This window comes from Indicator indicator, chromosome 20 (genome assembly GCF_027791375.1).
Source record: "Indicator indicator isolate 239-I01 chromosome 20, UM_Iind_1.1, whole genome shotgun sequence".
Taxonomy (NCBI): Eukaryota; Metazoa; Chordata; class Aves; order Piciformes; family Indicatoridae; genus Indicator; species Indicator indicator.
Genome location: NC_072029.1, coordinates 6,505 through 33,181, shown reverse-complemented (window position 1 = coordinate 33,181; position 26,677 = coordinate 6,505). Strand labels below are relative to the sequence as shown.

At 41.1% G+C, this 26,677-nt stretch overlaps 1 protein-coding gene across 1 annotated transcript in view; it reads left to right on the top strand.

Annotated features, from left to right (window-relative positions):
• The window catches only part of VIPR2 (vasoactive intestinal peptide receptor 2), a 49,927-nt gene extending 28,639 nt beyond the window's left edge, over positions 1-21,288 (top strand). The window contains exons 7-13 of the mRNA XM_054390025.1: positions 1,521-1,671; positions 2,571-2,631; positions 10,477-10,546; positions 16,210-16,301; positions 19,526-19,655; positions 19,743-19,784; positions 21,115-21,288. Coding sequence (XP_054246000.1) covers positions 1,521-1,671; positions 2,571-2,631; positions 10,477-10,546; positions 16,210-16,301; positions 19,526-19,655; positions 19,743-19,784; positions 21,115-21,288 — 720 coding nt within the window. The remainder of the gene's footprint in view (positions 1-1,520; positions 1,672-2,570; positions 2,632-10,476; positions 10,547-16,209; positions 16,302-19,525; positions 19,656-19,742; positions 19,785-21,114) is intronic.
• The last annotated feature ends 5,389 nt before the right edge of the window (positions 21,289-26,677 follow it).

The window sequence follows — 26,677 nt, the reverse complement described above, 5'->3', positions numbered from 1 at the left end:
AAAGTAGTTAGTAGGCAGACTTGCCAGAGGTAATCAAAAATTCTTAGGTCCTTTAAAAAATTAGTCAGTGAACTCTCAAAATACTCCTTGATTCCTGCAGTTTCTCTAATTCTGCAGTTATGAGATAACAAAGTCTCATACTTTCCTGTTTGAATACTCCAGTTTTGTGGGCTGTTGAGTAATTTCTGTTGCATTATATCTGACATGATCTGACTGGATTGGCAAGGCCAGTTCACCTTGTCTTGGCTGCATGCTGCCTTTCTTACATAGCAGCGTGCAGGGTTTGCCCCTTTTGTCACCTCTGATGATGTTCCACAATTCTGCTTCACACACAGATGTCTAAAAGCACACAGTTCAAAGTGCAATGTAACTGGGTCCTGGGTCTGAGTGACACAGAACCATAACTTTGACTAATTTTTTTCTGACAAATACCTTTGCTCTTCAGGGTCTGGATATACAGCTGATACAGGATTAGCTGCAGGAGGAAGGGAAAATGTTTTGATTGCAGTTTCTGTATGTAAACTGTGAGTATAATACAAGGCAGTATTGGAATTTTAAAGAAACTGCAAAAATTTTAGACATTTTCAATCTGGTAGTTAAGTAGTCAGAATAAAAGTAAATTTCAGCTTGCACTTAGGATGCACTGAGATATCTGAAGCACCACAAGGGGATGATCAATACAAAGAAGTGTTTCTAGGACTGTGCCCTTCTGGCTTAGCAGCTGATGACTGGGGTCCCTGAGAGCATCACTCTTCGTAACAGGCATTTTAAATGAGGAAGGGAGTGAAGTGGGCAGAAACCAGAAGTTTTACTGAGTCCATTTTGTTTATTCTATTATAGTCATTATATTATCACATTTCTCAACGCAGTCTCCACAGAAGCATTTTTATGTTTAATTCTCACATCCCAGATTCCTGCTGGGAAGTACGAAGGTAGCAGAAGCCAGCACTGTGGAACATCAGCAGAACAGGCATCTGAAAATCAGTTCTGAAGAGCACCACACAAGCTATAAGTATATTGGGACTTCATGTAAAATAACATGCGTATGTGTTTTGTTAGTTAAGAAACACTAAAGCATGTTCTAAGGGAAAACTTTTTTTTTTAAGTCAAATCATATTTTTCTTCTAAACCATCATGTGAACTTACACTTTTCACTCAGTTTCCCATTTTTCTGGGATTTTGATGTATTAGCCTCATAGTAGATGATCATTTGATTTAACAGCAACTCGTCAACTATTGCAAATGTGTGCATTTATTGATAACCACCACCTTTTACAATATTTATGTGATGAAGTTTTCAAAATCTCAATTAATTTGCTATGAGAGTCATCTAAGTAATATATTTATTATAAGTTTCTTTCTATATATACAGTAACATTTGCAATGTCTCAGTTTGCTTTACTGAAGAAAAAGTTTTCTACTGGGCTTGGATTACTAGTTAAGACCTGTAGGGTATACTAATAAGAGAATAATACCACATCTTTCCTACAACAACTGTGATCCCTATTCTCATATTTCAGATGGGCTGCAAGGCTATCTTGGTGTTTTTTCAGTATGGTGTTATGGCAAACTTTTACTGGCTCTTAGTTGAAGGACTTTACCTCCACATCCTCCTTGTGCTAATATTCTCCCCCAACAGACACTTCACGATCTACCTGCTGATTGGATGGGGTAAGAACGTCTCTTTTATGTGTGCATGTATTAGTCAGGTTCAGTATTTCATACCAAGGCAGTCATGCCATTTTTGTAGGCTGACTCCTCACTCACTACATCCTCAATTCACATGGCATTTTTCTAGACTGACTCCTCACTCACTAGATCCTCAATTCACCTCCAGCGTAGTTTACAGCTGCTGCACTATGGGGGAGAGCAGGCACAAAACTGCTAGCTTGCTCCTTGGCATGGCTCTGACCTGTGCCAATCTGCACAATGCCCAGAGGTTGTTCAGGAGGTGGTAGGATGGTGCAAGGTCTGCCACCACAGAACGTATGATTCAGAATGTCCTAATATGGGAGGAAAAAGAAAGTTTAGCTAAATAGCTACAGGCTGTGTCATGCTATTGGCCTTTTTGAAAAGCCCAATAATATTGTCCCTCTGGTTTTAAATTTGTACTCCTTTAATTTCCACAAAGTGCAATGATACTTGTACAGAGCATTTTAAAGCTTCCAGTATTAGATGGTCATAAAACACCTAGGTATAGCTGGGAAAGGGGAGTAACCCAGTATTTGGGAATGTTTTTTTATGAAATGATTTACACTTCTGTAGGCACTGGAAATGCACTGGAAATGCACAACCTGTATCTGTCTCCCTGTAGGTCACTGTCATCTTGAAAGAACCTAAGAAAGGCATATTCTTTGTCTATCAGTCATTTTGATAAGAAACGAACCCACTCCTCTGCAGTCTTTGTAATAAATTGCTTGTATCATATAGCTCAACAGATGGGCCTCTCCCCCCATTCACTAAACAATTTATTATATGCTGTATATTTGAGGAATAACAGGATACTAACAGGCTGAATTTGTAAATTTTTTGTTGTTTATCATCCTCTAAAACTCTTTGGGATTTTTCAGGGATTCCTACTATATTTGTTATTACATGGACAGTGACACGGATCATTTTAGAGGACACAGGGTAAGTGAGTGTGGGAGAGAAAGCATAAAGCCTCCTCCAGTGCCAGTACAAACTTTGCCTTGGATGTGATGGTGTTCACACAAATGTAGTTTCCCATTCTGAAGGGGATAAGCACAGAATTGAAATTTCAAAGAGAGCATTAAAGGGACAAGTGTTTAGGAGCTCTTCACCATGCTCTTTATGCTTGCTTTTTATTTGAAAAACTCTAGGGGCTGAAGAGGACAGAGATAGGATATGACTGACATCATCCCTTGAGACTCACATTTAGATTTATGCCCTTTGGAAGTCAAAATAGTAGTTTAAATAGCAGTGAGAGTCCTTGGGTTCAGTGCTGAAGTTCACTGCAGTAAAACACTGGGCATTCTGATTTGCTGGCTAGCAACTCGAAAGATTGAAACCTTGATAACTTGGGGTGTATCTAAATTATGTTCCCAGACATGAAGCAATGTGATGTAAACATATGTCAGATACAAATAGTCAGGTAAAACTATGCCTGATTATAGCTAGGCCCGGCTCCTGGCATGGTAAGGGGAACTGAGGTAAGAATTTCGTAGGAAGCTCAGGCTTGTGGTCTGTGCTGGCCCCATGGCATGGGAGAGCATAGTGGGACAAACGGTTTTCACACTATTTTTTCAACTTGACTAATATATTCAATCAATTCTGTAATTAAACTGGAAATTAAATTGTGTCCCACATAATTGCTAATTTTTTGTTTTTGCAATAAGTCTAATGTAAACTGAAGATTTACTCCCTTTACTTTTGTCATTATGATCACAGTTAGAACTCTGAAGTGTATCATCTGTGCTTCAGATAAGTCTTTCAGATAACTGTGTCAGTGTGAGCTGAAATTCCCCCCCCCACTGACAATAACCAGGCTAGCTCAGTCTGGAAGCAAATGAAAAGCTGTATTTACAAGCAGAGTCTAAAATCTACAATGAAATGCAATGAATATGTACAAATATACAAAATTCACAACATTCACAAATATATACAATCAACAGAAAAGCACAACCGATCTCCCTTTGCTTCCCCCCAAGGGGACCCTCCCAAAGGGGCCTCTCTCTCTCCCAAGAGCTTCCCCCCCAGACCCCCCTGGACAGAGAAGCAGAGCTAGTTAAGCAGAAAGTTGTTAACTTAGCTGCCAAGGTCAGTACGTGTTATCTTCAGCCAGAAGAGAAGAAGAAACAGCAGCCAGACAGGCCAGCAACTGCCCCCACTGCAGAACGCAGAATGTGCAGAATGCCCACTTTGTTTTGAGTAATAGTTCTTAAACATTTCTATCTATCCAATGGAAGTGTTTAGAACAATCGTTATTTTGCTTTCTTGCACCCAATAGTGACTTATTTACACTCCTTCACTTTCTCTGTTCTGAACTTTGCAAGGAAAAATTAAAAAGACAGTTTCAAACCATCACAGTCCACCCCTTCTAAACAATTCCATTGGCTGCTACTACCATTTATCTAATCTAAAATAATATCTACAACAATAGGTGAATAAAGATCATAGTCCATTCTGGCTATCTCAGATGTAGATGATTCAAAAGAGTCAAATCACAGGAAAAACAGCAAACAGCTTGTTTCCTCACAGATGGAGCGAAGGAAGGAACAGGGACTCTCAGGTGACTCAGGGCTCTCAGGGTTTGTGCACCATAGATCTCATGGACTCTCCTCTTGGGTGCGATGCTGTATCTGTGCAACACTCTGAATTTAACCTCTCTCAGCCAAAGTTAGATTTCTCTGTGGAATGCACTGAATTTCACCATTTTCTTGCATCACCCAATAGGTGTGACCAGGACCTTCAGCAGAAACCACCCCTCGGACAGGTTTGGCCTCTCCTGAAGGAGAAAATACCCAAACAGTTTTGCCTAACAGATTCTTTTCTCTGATAACAGGAACTCTATCACCTTCCTCCTTTCGCAACAAATCTGATTGGTCAGGTCCAGCTCGATTCACTGAACCTCTACTATTCACCAACCAGGTTGCTTGTGCTAAATGTTTCTCCCAGTTTTTCAAAGATCCACCCCCCATGGCTTTGAGAGTGGTTTTCAGCAAACCGTTGTAGCGTTTGATCTTCCCTGCAGCTGGTGCATAGTAGGGAATGTGGAATATCCACTCGATGCCGTGCTCTTTGGCCCAGTTTTTTACAAGATTGTTCTTGAAGTGAGTTCCATTGTCTGACTCAATCCTCTCTGGAGTTCCGTGTCTCCACAGGATTTGTCTTTCCAGACCAAGAATGGTGTTACGTGCAGTTGTATGAGGAACTGGATAAGTTTCCAGCCATCCAGTGCTTGCGTCTACCATAGTCAGCACATACTGCTTACCAGATCGAGAACGAGGTAGAGTGATGTAGTCAATCTGCCAGGCTTCACCATACTTGTACTTGGACCATCGGTCACCGTACCACAAGGGCTTGATCCGCTTTGCCTGCTTAATAGCAGCACAAATGTCACAGTCATGGATGACTTGTGTGATAGCATCCATGGAAATGTCAATGGATCTGTCACGAGCCCATCGGTAGGTTGCATCTCTGCCTTGATGTCCTGACGAGTCATGGGCCCACCGAGCTAAGAACAGCTCACCTCGGTGTTTCCAGTCAAGATCAGGATCAGGATCAGAGTCTGTGTCCACCTGGGAAACTCTTGCAGCTAGATCTGCCTGATGGTTGTGGTGTTGTTCTTCAGTAGCTTTGCTCTTAGGAATGTGAGCATCGATGTGTCTCACTTTCACTGGGATTCTCTCAATGCGAGCAGCAATATCTTGCCACAGATCTGCAGCCCAGATAGGCTTTCCTTTCCTCTGCCAGCCATTCTTCTTCCAGTCTTTCAGCCAACCCCACAAGGCATTGGCTACCATCCACGAGTCGGTGTAGAGATAAAGCTTTGGCCATCTCTCACGTTCAGCTACGTTAAGAGCTAGCTGGACAGCTTTTACCTCTGCAAATTGACTGGATTCTCCTTCTCCATCTCTCGCTTCTGCAACTCTGCGCGTTGGGCTCCACACTGCAGATTTCCATCTCCGCTTGTTCCCAACAAGACGACAGGAACCGTCTGTGAACAAAGCATATCTCTTTTCATCATCAGACAGATCACTGTAAGGAGGAGCTTCCTCTGCACGAGTTACTCTCTCCTCTGGAGGTTTAGCACAGCTTGTGCCTTCTGGCCAGTTTGTGATCACCTCCACCAAACCAGGCCTTTCGAGATTTCCCATTCGAGCTCGCTGTGTTATCAGAGCCATCCACTTAGACCAGGTAGCATCTGTTGCATGATGTGGTGAAGAACCTTTGCCTTTGAACATCCAATTCAGAACTGGCAATCTAGGAGCTAGAAGAAGTTGTGACTCAGTTCCAATCACTTCAGAAGCAGCTTTCACTCCTTCATAAGCAGCTAAAATCTCTTTCTCTGTTGGAGTGTAGTTTGCCTCTGAGCCTCTGTAGCCACGACCCCAGAAACCAAGAGGACGTCCTCGTGTCTCCCCTGGAGCTCTTTGCCATAAGCACCAGGTTGGACCATTGTCACTCGCGGCCGTGTACAGAATGTTCTTAATGTCTGGACCAGTTCGGACAGGTCCCAGACCCATCGCTTGGACTACCTCTCGCTTGATCTGGTCAAAGGCTGCTTGTTGCTCAGGACCCCATTGGAAACTGTTTCTCTTTCGAGTCACATCATAGAGAGGTTTCACAATCTGACTGTATCCAGGAATGTGCAGTCTCCAAAATCCCACTATGCCTAAGAAACGCAGAGTTTCTTTCTTGTTGATGGGATTTGCCATGGTGGAGACTCTGTTTATCACATCCATTGGGATGTGACGGCGACCGTCTTGCCACCGCACTCCCAGAAACTGGATTTCTCTGGCAGGTCCTTTCACCTTGTCTCGCTTGATAGCGAAACCAGCTTGCAAGAGAATGTCAATGATTTTGTTACCTTTCTCGAAGACTTCTTCAGCAGTCTCACCCCAGACGATGATGTCATCGATGAACTGAATGTGTTCTGGAGCTCCACCTTTCTCCAAAGCATCATGGATCACTGCATGGCAGATGGTTGAACTGTGAATCCACCCCTGGGGCAAACGATTGAATGTGTACTGAATGCCTCTCCAGGTGAAAGCAAACTGAGGCCTGCATTCCTCTGCTATGGGAATAGAGAAGAAAGCATTAGCAATGTCTATGGTAGCATACCATTTGGCCTGCTTGGATTCCAGCTCATATTGGAGTTCCATCATGTCTGGTACAGCTGCACTCATGGGTGGAGTTACTTCATTCAAGGCACGGAAATCAACTGTCAGACGCCACTCTCCATTCTGCTTTCGCACAGGCCAGATTGGACTGTTGAAAGGTGAATGAGTTTTGCTGATGACCTTCTGACTCTCCAACTGACGAATCAAGTTTTGAATGGGCACCAAAGAGTCACGGTTGGTTCTGTATTGTCTGTGATGCACAGTTTGAGAAGCAACCGGCAGCTTTACATCCTCTATCTCATGTTGTCCCACAACTGCAGATTCATCTGAAAGCTCAGGTCTAATGGACAACTTCAATTTTCCTCCATCAATTTCTACAGTTGCTATTCCAAAAGCCCATTTGTAACCCTTAGGGTCTTTAAAACGCCCTTCTCTCAGAAAGTCAATTCCCAAAATACAAGGTGCATTAGGACCTGTTACAATAGTATGTTTCTTCCACTGCTTCCCAGTTAAACTTATATCAACCTCTATCTTAAACAACTCTTGAGATCCACCAGTGACTCCCTGAATAGTTATAGATTCTCCCCCTTGATAATTTGATGGTATTATGGTGCACTGAGCTCCTGTGTCAACCAAGGCCCTGTACTTCTGAAATTTTGAAGTGCCAGGCCACTGGATGTACACATCCCAATAGATTCTGTTATCTCCATTATCCCTTACCTCCCCCTGGCGGAAGGCAGGGCACCCCTAATGGTGGGGATTACCTCCACATGTACAGCTGGCACAACGTCCAGCACCAGAATTAGGATCACTGTTGGAGCTATCAGAGTTGTTCTGGGAAACTGAGGAAGCGACAGCTACCCTCCTGGTATTGCTACCTCGGGATCTGCCCCTCTGCAGCTCCCGTAACCTCTTGAAAAGATCAGAAGTTGGTTGACCATCCCATCTGTTCATGTTCTCACCAAACTGATCACGCAGAGTTATCCAGATACTGCCACGTGATTGCCTCTGCTGTCTGTTTTGGTTTGACCTATTCTGGAATGGCCTCCTTGGAGCATGTCTGTTTCTGACAGCTGAAACTTGTATCCATCTGGAGGAAGAGGAATCAGAATCATCCCCCTTCATCAAGTTGGATATGGAGGTTTTAAGTTTCTCCTTCAGCTCTTTCATGCAATTCTCCATCTTTCCAGATAAAGTTTCAATGGCTGAAACCAAAGAAGTACGTGCGAGACTATCCTCCAGTTGCCTCATTTGGTCAGTGAAATGGCCAACAGTGGGAGGCACTCCACCATAATTTCTTGCCACAATCCTGCTTGCCAGAATAGTAGCATAATTAGGAGGAGCAAGCTTAATGAGCTTTTTGGCAAGGCCTGTTCCAACAGGAATTTCATCAGGATTCAGAGTCTTATGATCTCCATACATTACTTCTCTCACAGCAAATTCTCTCAGACGCTTGATTCCCTCAGCTATTGTGGTCCAAGGCTTAGGGTTCCATGGTAAATCATCTCTGCTGGGGTACCTCAGCGAGACTGCCAGTAGGAGGCGTGCCCACAGAGAAACTTTACCAATGCACTTGCCTAGATGCCTGTCTATGCCTGTATCCTTTGAGAGCATCCCCAACTGAGAGGCCGACTTGTCACCTACCACCAATGCTGGGGCTCCCATATCAAAACACCTGGCTAGCCAAGACAGGACTGGCTCATTATCTCCTCTGATGTAATCCTTCCTCACATGTCTAATTTCCTGTCTGGGTGCATTAGCTGACTGTATGTCATCATCATCATCATCATCATCATCATCCTGAGGTCGCTGTCCCCATAATCCTGTTCTAATCCTCCGTTGAATTTCCTTGAGTTCAGAGGCTCTGCCAGCAGTTGCTAATCTACCAGGGTCTACATCCTGACCTACATCTCCATCATCCATGTGGGGTCTCAAGAGGTCTACCAGAGTTTTAAGGCTAAGCCTCTCTTCCTCATCAGAAGGATCTTTCTTAACAGAGGGACCCTGAGTAGAAGGACCCTGATCTCCATCTGCACCATCTCCTGCAGCATCTGCATCTCCTCCTGCAGCTCCTTTACGCTTTCTGCTTACAGTGGCCACCAAATTTACTGGCTTGGTTTTCACATTCACAGCAGAGTTGGAAGAGCAAGTAGCCTTATGTCTTTCTTGACACAGTGCTATCAGTAGCCATATGATTATTCCAAGAAGCAACAAAATTAAGATTAAGGCTAGCACAAGATATCTAGGGTACCACTGGTTCCAAAGACCCTCTTTAGTTGTAAGAGGAGTAACAAAGTCAAATGTGTCTGCTAGCACATCCATAGTTGAGTTACCATAGCTTCTTAGCCCAATAAGACCACAACAGAATTCACCAACATTCAGTAACTTGTTCTTAACCCAAAGAAATGACTTATATGCCACATATCTCACAATCTTGTCTATCATGCAAGAAATGGCCCATCTGTAGACAATTGCACTGATAATAGATGAAATAGAATGACTCAGAATCCAAAACAGCTTCATTTTGCTTCCTAATCTGAGCAGAAATAAATCATACAAGCAATCGAGCCCCGAGTTGGAGCGCCAAGAATAAAAAGTGTGTCAGTGTGAGCTGAAATTCCCCCCCCACCGACAATAACCAGGCTAGCTCAGTCTGGAAGCAAATGAAAAGCTGTATTTACAAGCAGAGTCTAAAATCTACAATGAAATGCAATGAATATGTACAAATATACAAAATTCACAACATTCACAAATATATACAATCAACAGAAAAGCACAACCGATCTCCCTTTGCTTCCCCCCAAGGGGACCCTCCCAAAGGGGCCTCTCTCTCTCCCAAGAGCTTCCCCCCCAGACCCCCCTGGACAAAGAAGCAGAGTTAGTTAAGCAGAAAGTTGTTAACTTAGCTGCCAAGGTCAGTACGTGTTATCTTCAGCCAGAAGAGAAGAAGAAACAGCAGCCAGACAGGCCAGCAACTGCCCCCACTGCAGAACGCAGAATGTGCAGAGTGCCCACTTTGTTTTGAGTAATAGTTCTTAAACATTTCTATCTATCCAATGGAAGTGTTTAGAACAATCGTTATTTTGCTTTCTTGCACCCAATAGTGACTTATTTACACTCCTTCACTTTCTCTGTTCTGAACTTTGCAAGGAAAAAATAAGAAGACAGTTTCAAACCATCACAGTAACTTATTCTCAGAGAAAGACTTATCCTCAGACCGAAAGTGCTGAGCCTGCAGTCAAAGTGAAACTTTTAATTTTGCAGACAAAACTTCAGATTTAGTCTCACATTTTTTTCGAAACCAGTTCTTGCCGTTACACAGTTTCAGTTGAATCTGTCAGTTGCTGTAGCTCTTCCTGGCGTTAGCACTGGGATTAAGTGCTTACTGGGAAAATGTCCTGACACAAAGTGAAACTCTTGAGTTTGGTTTCCCTGAAGGCTGGCATCTCCTGTAATGCCTAATGGTATAGTCTAGCATGCCTGGTGTTTTAGCTGATTTGAATGTGCACCAGGGAAGTAAAATTAAAAGCAGAAAAAAAATCAGTGTCACACTCTAGGTTAGAAAAGGGATTATATCACTGTGCTTTGACCTGTGTGTAAGAAATACCTCTCTTCATAGGTCTTGCTTGACAAATATTAATGTCAACATTATTTTCCCTCCTTTTTTTTATAGTTGCTGGGATACAAATGAGCATGGTGGTCCGTGGTGGGTTATACGAATACCGATTTTAATTTCAATTATAGTAAGTAAACTTCGAAGAATGAATTATAGATCAGTTCAGCATTGTGCAGTACATATAGCCATTATTCTTTACTGCCAGTTACAGGTAGGCAAGAATTCTGTTTTAATGAAAAGAAATTGTGCTGTGGGAGAAATGTTAAGCAGGTGTCAAGGCCACTAAAATTTGTTGCCTTCAAAATTTATCTACCTCCTCTTTAAATGAGCATTTGCTTTTATTCCTATGTAACATCTCTCCTGTTTATGAACCTGGGGGAAGGAAAAATCTAATTGTACTTTTCAATGAATTGCAGATTTGACTTTGCATGTAAATAGTTTCGCAACTGAGAATCTGATAGTATTGCAGTCATAAAAGATTATGCCTGTGTATATCTTTCTTTACTTGGTAGCCTACTGAAATATATATTGAATATGAAGTATTCACAAAAGAATAGCATTTCAGAATGTTCAATGGGGCTTTTCTTATGTGGCACTCATTAGAATTACTGGAGTAGCATAATAAAATTCCTGTTCACTGTGATGGGCATATATATATATTATGGTTATATATTCATTTCTGAAAACAGTCACAGTTCAAATTAGTACATTGCAGATACACTTGCTTTATTTTTAATGTTTTAGTCAAAAAAATTTAACATTATTAGATTACATGGTATTTGAAGCCTGGGCTTGCCTTTCAATCTGGCCTGCTGAAAAGAATTTTGAGACAACTTCTCATCATCTTCATAGAATCATAGAATCAACCAGGTTGGAAGAGACCTCCAAGATCATCCAGTCCAACTGATCACCTAGCCCTAAGCAATCAACTAGACCATGGCGCTAAGTGCCTCATCCAGTCTCCTCTTGAACATCTCCAGCAATGGCGACTCCACCACTGCCCTGGGCAGCCCATTCCAATGGGCAATCATCCTCTCTGTGAAGAACTTCCTCCTAATATCCAGCCTATACCTCCCCTGGCACAACTTGAGACTGTGTCCTCTTGTTCTGCTTGTTGCCTGGGAGAAGAGACTAACCCCCACCTGCCTACAACCTCCCCTCAGGTAGTTGTAGACAGCAATGAGATCATCAGAGTGAGCTCTACAATGTTTAAAGAGAAAGTGGAGTTGACATATGTGTGAAATGACATAAGGTAAGATAAGATGATATAAAGAAATGGGCATGTAACAGAGCTACAGCATAGGTGTACCTTAGGAGGTGGAGAATGGGGGTAGTCTAGAGTGAAGAAGACATGCTGAAAAATCAAAGCAAACCACCTGGTGTTTACTGAAAGATGAAAGTCTATTCTCTGGAAGTTCAGTTTAAGCATCTTTCTGGTAAACAGACAAGACTTCATGTGCTAGAAAGCAGTGCTTCTCCAAAGAAGTCATAGACGTGGAAATGAAAGTTACCATTGGCAGACTTAAATGGCAGCTGAATCCTAGCAAAGACTGAGAAATTACTTGTGTTAAAAAAAATGGAGTATTGGTCAGTCAGCAAAAGCCCGGTGTATCGTAAAATGTGGCCCAGAATCACTGTTCGAGGCAAAACAGTGGTCATGCTCCCTTTTTTTTAATGCTTATTATTCTACTGCTGATTTGATACAAAGGGATTTTAAGACATTGGGAAAATTTTTGGCATGCTGGGTGTACGTGCTTAGGATCTGCAGTCTCTTTCCAGATATGTTTTTGTCTTAGCATGTTTTAGGGATGAGTAAGCTCAGGATGGCCAAGTGATTCTGCAGTGTGTTGAGTGTGAAGCCATTACCTTCCCCAGTTAGATTATTCTTCATCTGTTTGATCAACATTTGCATAAACTGCTCTCATTTGGGAAGGAGCAGTGTTCAGGTAGAAACAGTACTTCTGTCATATCAAAGTAACTGAGCAGTGTTCATCTTGTTATCTCACATTGCAGGGAGTGCAAGGGCCTAAATAGCAAGAAAGAAGCAACATGAAGACGGTTTATGTGATACATGCTTAGGTGATATGTTTACACTTGAAAGCCTGTTTCAGAAAGTCAACCAATAAAAAAGGCTACCTCTGCTAAAGAGGCATCATTTTTCACTCTCTTGCAGTTTCTCTGCATTCACATTATTTTCTCATTTTCCTTATTTTAGATGTTCACTGAACAGCATGCATGTTCCAGGTTATTTAAAGACATGCTCAAACTGCTTTATGGGATTGAAAAGCTACAATACTGAAAATAAAATTCCAGGACACTACTTGTTTTGTATTTTAGTGAAACAGATAACTACTTCAAAGGATTTAGTAAATTATCAAATCAGTAATAGTGTTAGAGAAATTAACTTACTTCACTGTGGTAAGTCAGTGGCAGTTGTCACCTTTAGGTCCTAATACCCAGTTTCAGCTGACTGGATTTACAAGCTCAGTAGTGCCAAGGACTCTTACAAACTCTGAACACAAGTGTATGTTCATGAATCTAGGGTTGGGCTTACAGACAGGAAGGGATGTGGTCCAAAATAGATTTCGAAGTAGTCCATGAATGTCAGTAAAGAATGCAAGTCACCTGATTACAGTTTCACAGGTGATTTGATGCTTCAGAAACCACATGGATGATGATCTATTCTGTTATAATAGAAAGTAGGAATGCCTGTAAAAAACAAGAAGTTACTCTGACAGTCGTTTTGCAAATACAGACTACAGATTTTTCCTTCTCCTAGTTTGTACCTAACAAATACACAATGAAATGGAATCTCTGGCCTTATCCACTAATACTGGCTCTAATGCATATGGCAGACTTTGTCTGTACATGATGCTGTGGTAAGCCTGTAGAACCAATCAGCAATAACAAGCTTCCTCTTGTTACTTTTATAGGAAACTTGGATTGAGGGAAACTTTCTAAGTAATCATCTGCCTGAGAAATAAATGTAGAATTCAGTAAAGGCCTATATTTTCCAAGATTTCTTTTTTATTCTTCTATTTTCGAAAACATTAGGTATAAATTTCCTAGTATTTTATTTAATCACTGTCAGTTCCTGTCACTTCCCTTCCCTTTTCATTTCAAAGAAAATGTTAAATACAAAGGGACATGCAGTTGTGATTATGGCTTATTTATTAATGTCGTAAATTGTACAGGGTATGTCAGAGAAGACACAGAAATTCATTGAACTCATTCCAGCAATATGTCAAGGCAGAAACTGAAGGTTTATAACAGTGAGGCAGGCACTGTCCAGCTGGATAACCAACCTGCTGGCTTTGGTCTTTGGAATGGTGTTAGTTAATAAAATGCTAATTTTCAGTGGTAGATGTTATTCTGTAGGCTGATTTCTCCTAAAACACATGCATTTGGTGAAGCTGGTTCTGTAGCTTTCAGCCCACGTTGCTGCTGTGAACGTGTGACCTCTGAATGTTTCTTCACGTGAGCATAGGTGTACACTTCAGTGCATGGTTTTCTAGACTGAGCCAAACAATCCAGCACCAAAAGGGTTGGTGAGCACAAGATGCCAAACCAAGTATGAAAAAAATAATGGGAGTGAGACAGACTCTACTGAATTTTATACTTCAGTTTTCCAGATTCATCCAGTTCTGATCATAACTTTTTTTCAATGCAAATGTGTTTTATGAAGTAATACTACTGCTCTGTCTCAGAAGGCTGTCATGAGAAAGAGACTGTGAGGAATCAGTTCCTTCGGTGATAATGTCTGCATCAATACCTAAGACAGATTCTTGTGAGAGGCCCTTTCCATGCTGGCTGGGAGTGGACAGCTCACCAGCACAACAGTCTTTTCTTCCCCTAATTCAGACAAAATTATTGAAAGATGAGAGATGGTGAAAGCTATGTTTGGGACTCATATTTTCCTTTGGAATTCCAGTTGTGAATCCACATGATGATTTAGGACGGTGCTTGATTGCAACAATCATCCTAGGGTGCTGAAAGAGCTGGCAGATGAGCTGGCCAAGCCTCTCTCCATCATTTTCCACCAGTCCTGGCTCACTGGAGAGGTCTCAGAAGACTGGAAACTGGCCAATGTGACACCCATCCACAAGAAGGGAAGAATAGAAGAACCTGGGAACTACAGGCCTGTCAGCCTGACCTCAGTGCCAGGGAAAATCATGGAGCAGATTGTCTTGGGGGCAGTCACTGCGCACCTGAAGGATGGCCAAGGAATCAGGCCCAGCCAACATGGATTTAGGAAGGGCAGGTCCTGCCTCACCAACCTGATCTCCTTCTATGATCAGGTAACCAGCCTGGTGGACATAGGAAAGGCTGTTGATGTAGTCTACCTGGACTTCAGCAAGGCCTTTGACACTGTCCCCCACAGCAAACTCCTGGCCAAGCTGTCAGCCTGTGGCTTGGACAGCAGCACTCTGCGCTGGGTTAGGAACTGGCTGGAGGGCCGAGCCCAGAGAGTGGTGGTGAATGGTGCCACATCCAGCTGGCAGCCTGTCACTAGTGGTGTCCCCCAGGGATCAGTGCTGGGCCCCATCCTGTTCAATATCTTTATTGATGATCTGGATGAGGGGATTGAGTCCATCATCAGTAAATTTGCAGATGACACCAAGCTGGGAGCAGGTGTTGATCTGTTAGAAGGTAGAAGGGCTCTGCAGAGGGACCTTGACAGGCTGGACAGAGTCCAACATGATGGCATTCAACAAGTCCAAGTGCCGGATGCTCCACTTTGGCCACAACAACCCCATGCAGAGCTACAGGCTGGGGTCAGAGTGGCTGGAGAGTAGCCAGGTGGAAAGGGACCTGGGGGTACTGGTTGACAGCAGCTGAACATGAGCCAGCAGTGTGCCCAGGTGGCCAAGAGAGCCAATGGCATCCTGGCCTGCATCAGGCATAGTGTGGCCAGCAGGAGCAGGGAGGTCATTGTATCCCTGTACACAGCACTGGTTAGGCCACACCTTGAGTACTGTGTCCAGTTCTGGGCCCCTCAGTTTAGGAAAGATGTTGAATTGCTGGAGCATGTCCAGAGAAGGGCAACGAGGCTGGGGAGAGGCCTTGAGCACAAGCCCTATGAGGAGAGGCTGAGGGAGCTGGGACTGTTTAGCCTGGAGAAGAGGAGGCTCAGGGGTGACCTCATTGCTGTCTACAACTACCTGAAGGGAGGTTGTAGCCAGGAGGGGTTTGGTCTCTTCTCCCAGGCAACCAGCACCAGAACAAGAGGACACAATCTCAAGCTGCGCCAGGGGAGGTTTAGGCTGGAGGTGAGAAGAAAGTTCTTCACAGAGAGAGTGGTTGGCCATTGGAATGGGCTGTCCAGGGAGGTGGTGGAGTCACCATCCCTGGAGGTGTTCAAGAGGGGATTGGACGTGGCACTTGGTGCCATGGTTTAGATAGTCATGAGGTTTAGGGTGACAGGTTGGACTCGATGATCTTTGAGGTCTCTTCCAGCCTTCTTAATTCTATGATTCTATGAAATCACATCCTCCTAGGAAGTTTGTCTTCAGCTGAGATTTTGGAAGGAGGCTGTTTCTGACAACCAAGGCTTTCAAAGGTTTTGCCAGCCATACTAGAACTGGTGGCCACACAGAGATGCGCTGGATGTAGCAGACTTAATGAGGTAGAATAAAGATGACAGTTGTGATAGTGCAGATCTTGATGTGTCCTGGCAGGAGGTACACAACACCCACTGCTGAGCTGGTTGTCTGACGTGGTAAGCATTTCTTTGTGCTGCCTAATGAGTAGAGAACTCAGAAATCACCATTGTATTTGTTTTCTTTGCAGGTGAATTTTATACTTTTCATTAGTATTATTAGAATCTTATTGCAGAAGCTAAGATCTCCAGATGTTGGAGGAAATGACCAGTCACAGTACAAGTGAGTCATTTTTCCAGATACTATATACACAGCAGAAATGATCTCTGTAAGATTTCCTCTGCTGAAACCTGCTGCCAACAATTGCTGTGATACTGTGATTACATTTAATATAGAAGTACTTCTGTATATGGCTTTAAAAAGATCCTGTCACTATCCTGAAATAGAGATTAATAGTTTTGTTGTTGTTGTTTTTTGTGCAGCACTAAATTCAATTAAAAATAAGCAATTTCCTAAAGACAAAGAAGCTATACTTGAATGTGAGTTTAATCCATTAATGAGTATGCTGGTGCAAAAATCACGGAGTTGAACAACTTTCTTTCAATGTATAAATATTTATTTTTGATGTAAAAAAATGTTTCAAGATCAAACCACTTCAACTTCATCATAAATATTTTAATTTTTTTTCATTTCTAAATTACTTTTTGTTGTAATATTTACATGTATTTTAAGAACTGGAAAGAAGTTACGTTGATCTCAAAAAGTAAAAAAATGAAAGTTGGTTTAAAATGGCATGTTTATTTCTCTAGAGGAAAACAAAGTGTTTCTTATTTAGATCCACTTCATTTCTGTGTAGGCTCTCTTTTTTTGTTTTGGTTTGACCATCTAAATCCTAACATCCATTGTTTCCACAGCTGTAGAATCAAGGAACATTGGAGGGCAATTTAAATGCATTGCTAAAATATGAATTGTTCTTCATTATATTGCCATATCATCTATTGTTGTTTATTATAATAGTTGGGCACTGTAATACAGAATAAAGAGCGTAGCAGTAGTATACTCATCATATTTTAAAGCCCAGATAGAGACACTTGAGTTTGATACCTCAGGATGTTAATGTGGTATTTCAGTGGCAAAACCTAGTATGAATGCTGAAGAAATCAAAACCATGTGAGTGGCCTTTAAAAATATGCCCCCGGATAACAAGTTTTCTTCATTTTATTAATTCCTGTCCTAAATGCAGTTAAAACATGATGTGCTAAAGTGCATACATTTAAAGCCAAGAGAACTAGGACCTTAAGTGTTTGGTAAAACAGTGTGACATACCTGATTCACAACGTGAAGAATTCTCATGCACCATGGAAAAGGCAACATGCTGATGTGCTGCAAGGCTTTGCTTCATAGAGTTGCAAGAGTCTTTCTTTGTGTTTATTACTTGAATTAACTCAGCATATGAGAGAACCAAAGCAGCCTAGGTGAAATCATGCAGTTGCCACATTATGGCACTGACCTATGGCCAGGAAATCCCTGCAGTTTTATCTCTTGTGATAAGAACTTTTCTTTGTTTCTGTGTGGTATTTATGTATTTTATGATAACTGAGGCATTTACTTCCCATCAGTCCCATCATTCTTCACAGTTTACTCTAGCACTTCATAGTGTAAAATACTAACTAGTAGCAACCTTGTTCATCATTCTTCAGTTCAGCCTTGTGAATTCTTTGCATTTAGCATTTGATTACCTGATTAAGTTTGGTTTGGATGGTCTTTAGCAGATACCCATGGGAACAGTAGATTAACTTCCTTCAAGAAATACTGCATCTACAGAGCAAATTAAGGGTCTGGAAGTCTCATTTTTCAGAATGCAAATGCGTTTTCTACAGGACAGAGAAGAATAATGCTATTTTGTCTGTCCCTTTCCTTCGCTAAGATGTAAGTGTAGTGTAGAGAAAGTAACATCCCCTACACAAAAATTACTAAAGCAAGAATGGGGTGAAATGAGACACATGAATAGTTATAATATTACTCATGCAAATCACCATTTTTCTTCCCTTTCTGTGTCCCACTTGCTTGTACCTTGTTCCCCTCATTTGTTGCTCATTTTACTTTGGCACTGGGCAAGCTTAGGTTCAAATAAAATCAATTTCCATTTCACTTGGGAAACCAGGAAATTTGCTGCTATCATGATCTCGTCCAGTTGTAAATTAATTTCTTCTGCTAAGGCAATCCATGTGTCCAGCTTCCTGGTAGCACCATTAGATGTGAGGGGCTTACAATTCTGGAGAAACTTTGCTGTCAGGTCTGATTATTTCAACACAAACAGATACAGCCTCTGGGACATTATGAACAAAGGAAGGCCATTAAGAATAAAATAAAACTGCTTGAAATCACTTGACTTTGCTGTTAAAATAGGTGAATTCATAACAGCATCCATTCATTGTTGAATCAAGCTGTATTCATCAAGACAGTGATCAGTGATGGGAATCAACATCATACCATCTTGAATTTTATCTGATACCAGACACCCATAATCATGCACGACTGGCCATGTGTAGTATATAACCCTGATGTTATTAAAATAAAATCAGTGACAGCAAAGGGATAATCATTTCAGTGGTTTCACAGGCAGTTTGTAAGAGCTGCTTTGCTTAATAATTTAAAGTTCTCCTTCCTTCAGTGCTGTCTTGTGTTAAAATGTATTGTGTAATTGAAGACATTAAAAATTACTGAATAGTGTATGCTTAATACCATCAGTTATAGTTAAGAGATTTCAGTATTTGGGAATGAATCTGAAATTGCTCATAAAAATCTCACATTTAGGATTATTCTGTACTTCATGTTCTAGGTTCTGTTTGTATACTGCATTATGTGTAATGTAGAGACTACTCATACAGTTGCAAATTTAAAGGAAATCACCATGAGTTCTTGTCAAAAGAGAGATTTTACCTTCCATACAAGATGATCTGTCAGTATGACCTTGCAGGAAGGCATGATTGCTTTCCACTCTGAACCATTCATGCCAGGTAAAAAGGATCTTGAGTGATCTGATGGCAGCTGGTGGCTTTGTCAAATGTGGTCCTGTGGAGTAATTCAGTGAAAGCCCAGTCCCAAACACTGCTGTGAAACCAAGCTGGTGACTGAATGTGTGACAGAGACACAGCAGGGGGAAGGTCCTACAGCCTGCTCCTGTCCAGAGGACGACTGAAAAAAGGTCTTTTGGTTTAGAGAGGTCCTGCAGCAGCCTTTTACCTGCTTGTGGAAGAGTGCAAGGTCAGCAAGATCAAGTATAAGACAGAATTGCACACAGTAATTAATTTATGAAGTTACTATGAGACTAATCTTACAGTAAACCTGGAAAGAAAGCAATCTGCAATAAATGACTCATACTAAGATTGTTTATAAATCTGAAATCAGACAAGATTTATATAAATGACACTATATCAGGTGCTTATCTGGGTAAAACAAGAGTTTATTACTAAATTGCAGCTTTTTCTCTTTTACTTATCCAGGAGACTTGCAAAATCCACATTGCTGCTTATTCCGTTATTTGGAGTTCACTACACAGTGTTTGCTCTATTTCCTGACCGCAGTTCCAATAATTACAAGATAATTTTTGAATTGTGTTTGGGATCTTTTCAGGTAAATTTTAAAGCTTTTACTCCAAAGAAGTTACATTGACCTAGGTTGATGCTGCCTACTAACTAAGGAATATTTGTCTCTCTCCAGGGGTTGATTGTTGCTGTCCTCTATTGTTTTCTGAACAGTGAAGTAAGTCTCACATTTCCAACTAAGGATGTTGAATATTGTATATACATAAGTGCTCCTATAATTCCACTCTGATGCATGGAGAAATTAGTCTATTTGGGTGAACAGATAAGAGCTGCTCAGACTTCATGTCAGCCACTTTTTAAGGTAGACTATACATTAAAGAGCATGCAGTCTCTGATGGGAGGAATCTGTCTGAAGAGAATGCCTGCTTGCACAGGGAATTGACATTCAGGTCTGTGGGTGCTATTCTGGTCTTTGATATTCATAGGATGTCTTATTTGGAGCTAAAAACTTGTTTCTGTGTACATGTGATTACTAGCTAGGTACCAAAAGCTAATGTTGCAGCACAAGCAATATAAAAGTGATTTTGAAAGCAGCCTCAGGAGCATCTGCTCACAGACAGTGTACACGCAGTTCTTGCCTTAGGTTTGTAATCTTCGTGATTTGATAGTCTAGAGGGAAGGGATGCCATGCAGAGCAGGCTTATGGAGATGGCCCACGTGAACCTTGTGAAGTTCAACACCTGATGAAGATGCAAAGTCCTGCACATGGATCAGGGCAGTCCCCAGAAATAACACAAACTGGGATGTGAAGGCATTGAGAGCAGTTTGCAGAGAAGGACATGGGGATACTGTGGAATGAAAGCTTGGACATGAGCCAGCAGTGTGTGCTTGAAGCTGAGAAGGCCAGTTGTTGTTTTCTACATCAGAGGAAGTGTGGCCAGCAGGTCAAGAGAGGTGATTGTCCTCAGTACAAGAATAACCTGGACCTGTTAGAGTCTCTGAGTCCAAAGAAGAGCCACCAAAATTATCAGAAGGCTGAAACACCTCTCCTACAGAAGATGGAGAGCATTGGGATTGTTCAGCCTGGAGAAGAGAAGGCTTTGGGGAGATGTTATTGTGGACTTTCAGTATAAAAGGGAGGATTAGAAGGAGGATGGAGAAAGACTCTTTCGCAGGGCCTGCAGTGACAGGACAAAGAGTAATGGCTTGAAACTGTGAGGAGATTTAGGTGGCAAGCAAGGAAGAAATTTTTTCTGTCAGGGTAGTGGAGATGCTGAAACAGGATGCCCAGTGAAGTTGTGGATGCTCCATCACTGTAAGTGTTCAAGATCAGGTTAGATGGAACTTCGAGCAACCTGACCTAGCTGAAGATGTCCCTGCCTGTGTCAGGGAAGTTCAACTAGATGATTTTAAAAAGTTGCTACTAACCCAAGCCATTTTATTATTCCATTCCTAGAGGTTTCCATTTGACAGCCCCAAAATGTGGAAAAGTTTATCATGTAAAAGGACATTTTCATCTCATCTTGTGCATTTTGTTTTTAACACAGGTGCAAGGGGAACTGAAAAGAAAATGGCAGAGTTTGTGCTGGAAGCAGACAGCAGGCAGAGATTACAGACTCCACAGCTCGTCGATTTCTCGAAATGGATCAGAAAGTGTTTCTCAGCTCCACCAGAATTCAAGGGCTCAGTCATTTATGCAGACAGAGACCACCATGATATAAATCAGCTAGGTCCCTCAAAAGATGAAAAACTGGGGGGATATATCTTTCACTGTGCAGGTTGATGGGGTATTCTATAAAATGTGCAGTTTACCGCTTTGCTTTGCTATATGCTGGTATTTAGAAAATGGGTTTGTGCAGCCAGTCAGTTAACCATCATTAACCATACTGGGAGTTCAGTGTGCTAATCCAGGAAATCATTACCATTATTTATTTGGAGGGAAAAAAGGTAGCACTTGCCTCAATTGTGTAACTTTCAGAGATTACTTTCTACAGAATTTGATTCCAATTCTGTTCTTTTCAAAAGTGCCTGGTTTTATGTTTATGTGCAGAAAGCAGGGCTACCTTTATAGTCCATACAGAAAAGACTACTGCAAATAGTTTTAATTACAACAACAGCATTTCCCATAGTGCGATTGCAATCACTAGTTGTTATCTTCTCTATAAAATCAAAGAGATTTGTGTTGATCTTTTATTAAACAATTTTCTGAAGGGGTCCTTTATTGCTAGAGCAGTCTGGCATAGGATAAACAGCCTTAGCTAGCATATTGCCCTTTGAAAATATAATTTTTATGCAATAATTTAAATATCTCTCTAGAACTACATACTTGACAGCTAAAACAATGTTTTAATATGGTTACGACTCCCATTTAAGGAATAATGCAAATCATTTTAGCTTAATTCTATTCTGTATCTATCTGAGCTTAATTAAAAAGTAGTCATGACCATGACTCCAGCCAAAAAATAACAGAATCTCTAAAAATTGCCATAAAAGGCATAAATAGAAGGAATTATCAACAATGCCAAGGCTCTTATATAGCCATGTTATTAAAAAAAAAGGCATAGAACTGTCAGATTCTTATAAACATACACAGAACATTTGCACTCTTTAAAAGAAATGAGCCCAGTAATGTTTACTTCTCCAGTCCTGTTTAACCATGTTCACTCTAAGTAGCAAGTGGGAATAATACATATTTGCATGAGTACCTCTGTGAACCATAAAAGCAATTGCCCTGATATTTCAAATAACAGATTGTATGGAGACAGCAGAATCCAAGGTCCGTACTTCTGCCAGGGAAAGGGAAGAACGACAGCATGGGTGTGAGTTGTCAGGCATACCAGGAGTTGAATATTGTTGGCAGCCATCAAAGTGTCCATACACCTCTTGGTCTGATTTTATTTAGCAGCTTATCAGTCAAACACAAGTTATTTCAATGGGATTACCCTGCAGTGATACAAATTTATGTCAGATCAAAGATAGCAAAGGCCCCATGGTTCACATCAGTACTGTGGAACAGGTAACTGTGAAACATAGAAGCATAGAATTGTTTTGGTTGGAAAAGGCTTCCAATACTGAGTCCAACTGTCAGCCTAACACCACCATGGCCATTAAACCATGTCCTGCAGTGCCACATCTAGACATGACTCCACTACCTCCCTGGGCAGAATGTTCCATGACACCAACCTTTACACCTTTACATGGTGGGTATCATTTGAGTTACTAATTATTTGACCTTGCCAAATTTGACTTTAAAGATGCTATTGATCACATCAAGTCACGGAGAATGTTTTCTGCTATCTCTTGGTGATGTAACTGTGAGATTCTGGAGTGAAATGGGCTGCCCAGTGAAAGTCCCATGGGGTCTAAAGATCCCTACATCCCTACACATATATTTAAACTAAACGTGTGCCCAAAGGCTTTCAACTCAGAAACCACTGCTAAATTTTAGTATTTTTCTTGGATCTCTGAACAATCTTATCAACAAACTTGTAACTGCAAGTATATGGAGAGACATTGCAGCTTTGGGGGCTGCCCCATTCCTAAATTGAACACACTGTACACTTAAGGCTCCTTTGTCTGAAGTGGCATTAGGAATGCTCAGCTCCATGAGGTGTGAATGTGCAGCATGCACTTTTTTTCCCTAGATTCTTGACCTTTATGTTCAAAGGAGGTTCTTTGTGTAAGTTGGCACACAGAATGTGCAGTCTGTTTGTAATTCATTGTATCCTAAGGAAAGCTATCTTTATCCTAATTAGATGAGCATGGAGAAGATCTGCATTTTAATGATTTATGGATTATAAACCAGAGAAATTTAAGTAAGAAAATGCATTTTAAGTTGCGACAAAACAGTGGTTTCCTTTAACACGGTGCAGATTCATTTGGACTTGATTCCACTTTTCAGGTAGGGAGTAATGCTATATGAAACAACGAAGTTGCACCAGTTGGAGGACATAGGTGGTATTACTAAGTTTGTGAAGAACTATCATGCAAAGATAATCACAAAAGGGAATTGTTTTCCCTTTAAAAAATGTGGAAAGTGCAGTACTTTGTAGAGCATCATCCCTCTGTTGAAAATTGTAGAATCTGAATACAGAAAATAAATTCTCTGTGTGACAGTTTAACTTCATAATGCTTTTTGCAAGCATTTTAACATCAGTAAAGGCTCGTAGAGCACACTGCACTCATTTGTTTTTACTCACAGAAAATTCTGATTTCCAAATAATTTTATGCAAAGTTTCAGCGTCAAACCCATCATCACTTGTTGTACTTTAGAACGTCTCTTCACACAGATATACATCACAGTATGCAAATGCAAAATGCAAAAACGTCAAAAAAGTTTGACAAATCCTGTACTTGATCAGTGTTTAAATCTTTATGACACCCATAAACAAGATAGCTTGTCATGGCTTTCTCTTCCGTTGCATTTAGTAGAGGGCTGTGGAGTTACATACTCCTGCTCTGTGCTGTGGTGACTCCAAGAGTTAAAAGAACAATGCAAGAAGACATTGTTTGTCCTTCTGGCATACCTAAATCTATTTCTTGCCCATTCCTAACAGCATCAGGAGAGCAGATAGAAGCAGCAAGACAAGCATATACTTACCAGCACAATCTTGTCACCTAGTGCTCTTCCCCTTCTTTAGTCTTCTACTACCTTTCTCTTTTTGGTTGCATGAGGGTCCAAATTGAGTTGTAAAATCTTCAGAGCAAGAAATCTGTTCTTTCGTCCCCACTGAAAACCCAGGAGCACATCATGTAAACTTACTGAAAAAGAATGGTAATGCAATTCACTCTTGTGCTGTGGTAAAGTTGTTGTACTTGGAGATGCCAGGGAGGCACCATATGTTGTGAGTGATTTTTATCAGCATTACCTGCTACTGCTGCCTGAGGAACACAGTGAAGGGTTACTCTCCAGTTGATAACCATGATAAAAATCTAGCTGTATAACAAGGGAGTGTTGGCTTAAATTTTCCTCTGCAGAGTCCATTTCAGCTAGGTGCTTGATAAAGTCAGGTGAAATTTATCTGTCCTGGTTTCAGTGTCTAAAAGCTGGATGTCTGTCTCTGAGTTAAAGAAATGTTAAGTGTCTTCCATAATTATCATAGAGATATAGGCACTAGCTGAAGATGATTCATCCCATGTTCAGCTTGGTATCTAAGGTAAATAATCTGAATCACCTTTTTGGTTTTGGTCTATACTTCATAGAAAATGAGTGCAGGGTTGCTGGATAGCACTTAGATTTCTCACCCTACAGCTAAATTATGTGAGATGGATCTCTTCAGTTGGCTGGCTAATACTACCCAGATACTCCTCTTTAAGCCAAGTAATGTGGATTGGTCAACGTTATCCTCCAAGAAATGTGTGGGATGATTCTAAAGTTCAGGCAATGAAAGATCCCTCAGTTTCTTTGGTAGGGTGTCCCTGTGGTTGACTGCCTTCCCTGATAAAACCAATGGCCTTATGTCCTGTTTTGATTTGCCTGGCTCCAGATTTCATCAGTGGTTTCTTGTTTTGGGTTAGGCGTTTGGGTTTTTGTCTTTCATAGAGGAATCTTATGCTAAACCAGGAATTTTCTTCATGTGAAGTCTCCTGAAGGTCATGTTTTAAATCATAGCTTGATTTCCCCTCTGAGAAACTTAACATCAAATGAGGCATTTTCTCAAATATTCTACCTGATTCTCTTCTGTGCCCCGTTACTTTCATAATATCTTTGATCAAGACAAAAACAAAGAAAGTATTTCAGTATCTCCTCCTTCTGGACTGCATACACCATTGACTGTATTTCACACTGCCACTTGCAGCTCACCTGGTCATACCTTTGAACTGGCTAGCGACATGCAGTAAGATTATTGCTGGCTTGTGTTTTGACATCTAAACCACCCTTTTAAATATCTTTGCCTTGGTGTCTAGATTAGGTGCATTACATTTGCAAAGTAATCTTAGAAATGTGGAAGTGCTGGCTTCCATAAAATGTTAAGAATTTGACACAAGAGCCTGACAGATTGCAGCTAAATGCCATGGTGATGGGTGCTGGAGGTAGCCTACTGAGGAAGTACCCATTTTAAGTACATACTGGAACTGTACTGTAGCAGCAGTAACTAGTGGCAAAAAAGCATTACAAAAAGACTTCTGCAGACAAGTTGGAGGCAGCGTGTCCCACTCTGTAGCATTTGCTTCATGTCCTAATGCACCCCAGACAGGCTTCCCTCTGCCTTTAAAGTGATGGAGAAAGAAACAGGCATAGACCCTTGGCAAACCAGAGAATCTGTCTGGGATAGCTTTATGAAATAAGACCTTGCGAAGTGCACATCTCGCTTATGACAGAGGGACTAAGGTGAGTCCTTTGCATTATTTGTCTCCTATTTTTTATGAGTTCTATATAACATCTTCTGCTGACTGTGAGTTTGTCCAAAACTGATTGTAAATGAAGTCCAAATTATACAGAATATTTTCAGACATCTCTAATGAAAAATCAAGCATTAAATATTTCTGACAAAAAGGGAGAACTAGAAAGTAAGCTGCAGAGAAAGCTGCTGTGCATGTAAGGGTTATTGTCTGAGCAGTTGCTATCTGTGCATAGTGATACCAGAAATACTTTTACTATCAGAATTACCTTCATGTTACCATGAGTGCCTACATAAGCTGTGGATTGTCAGTACTATCCTGACATAACCAAATAGCAGAAGTTAGTATGCAGTGCTAATCTGCTGATGAAAGAAGAAAATAAAAGTATTCTAACCTGTTGTAAGCGTACATCAGGACAAGGTCTAAAAGCATACCATTAACTGTGCTACAGTTCAACCGCTGTGTTGAACCTGATTCTGCCCCGTGCTAGCCACTTTGTAGTTCAGTCTAAGTAACATTTCCATTGTCAGCTAAACCAGTCTGAAATGTCCAAACACACTTTATTTCCAAAAGAACTGTAATAAGTTAATAATAACCTGCAGCTTTTTGTTTGATTGGTTGGTTTGTTTTGTTTTCTGGAACATTAGTACAAGTATTGCATTGAAATTATCTTTTATCATCGTTATTAATAACTTTTTATCTGTCACATATGGTAAAAATTTAAGCTATGTAAATGAATGTGATTTTTACAAAATGTACAGACTATGA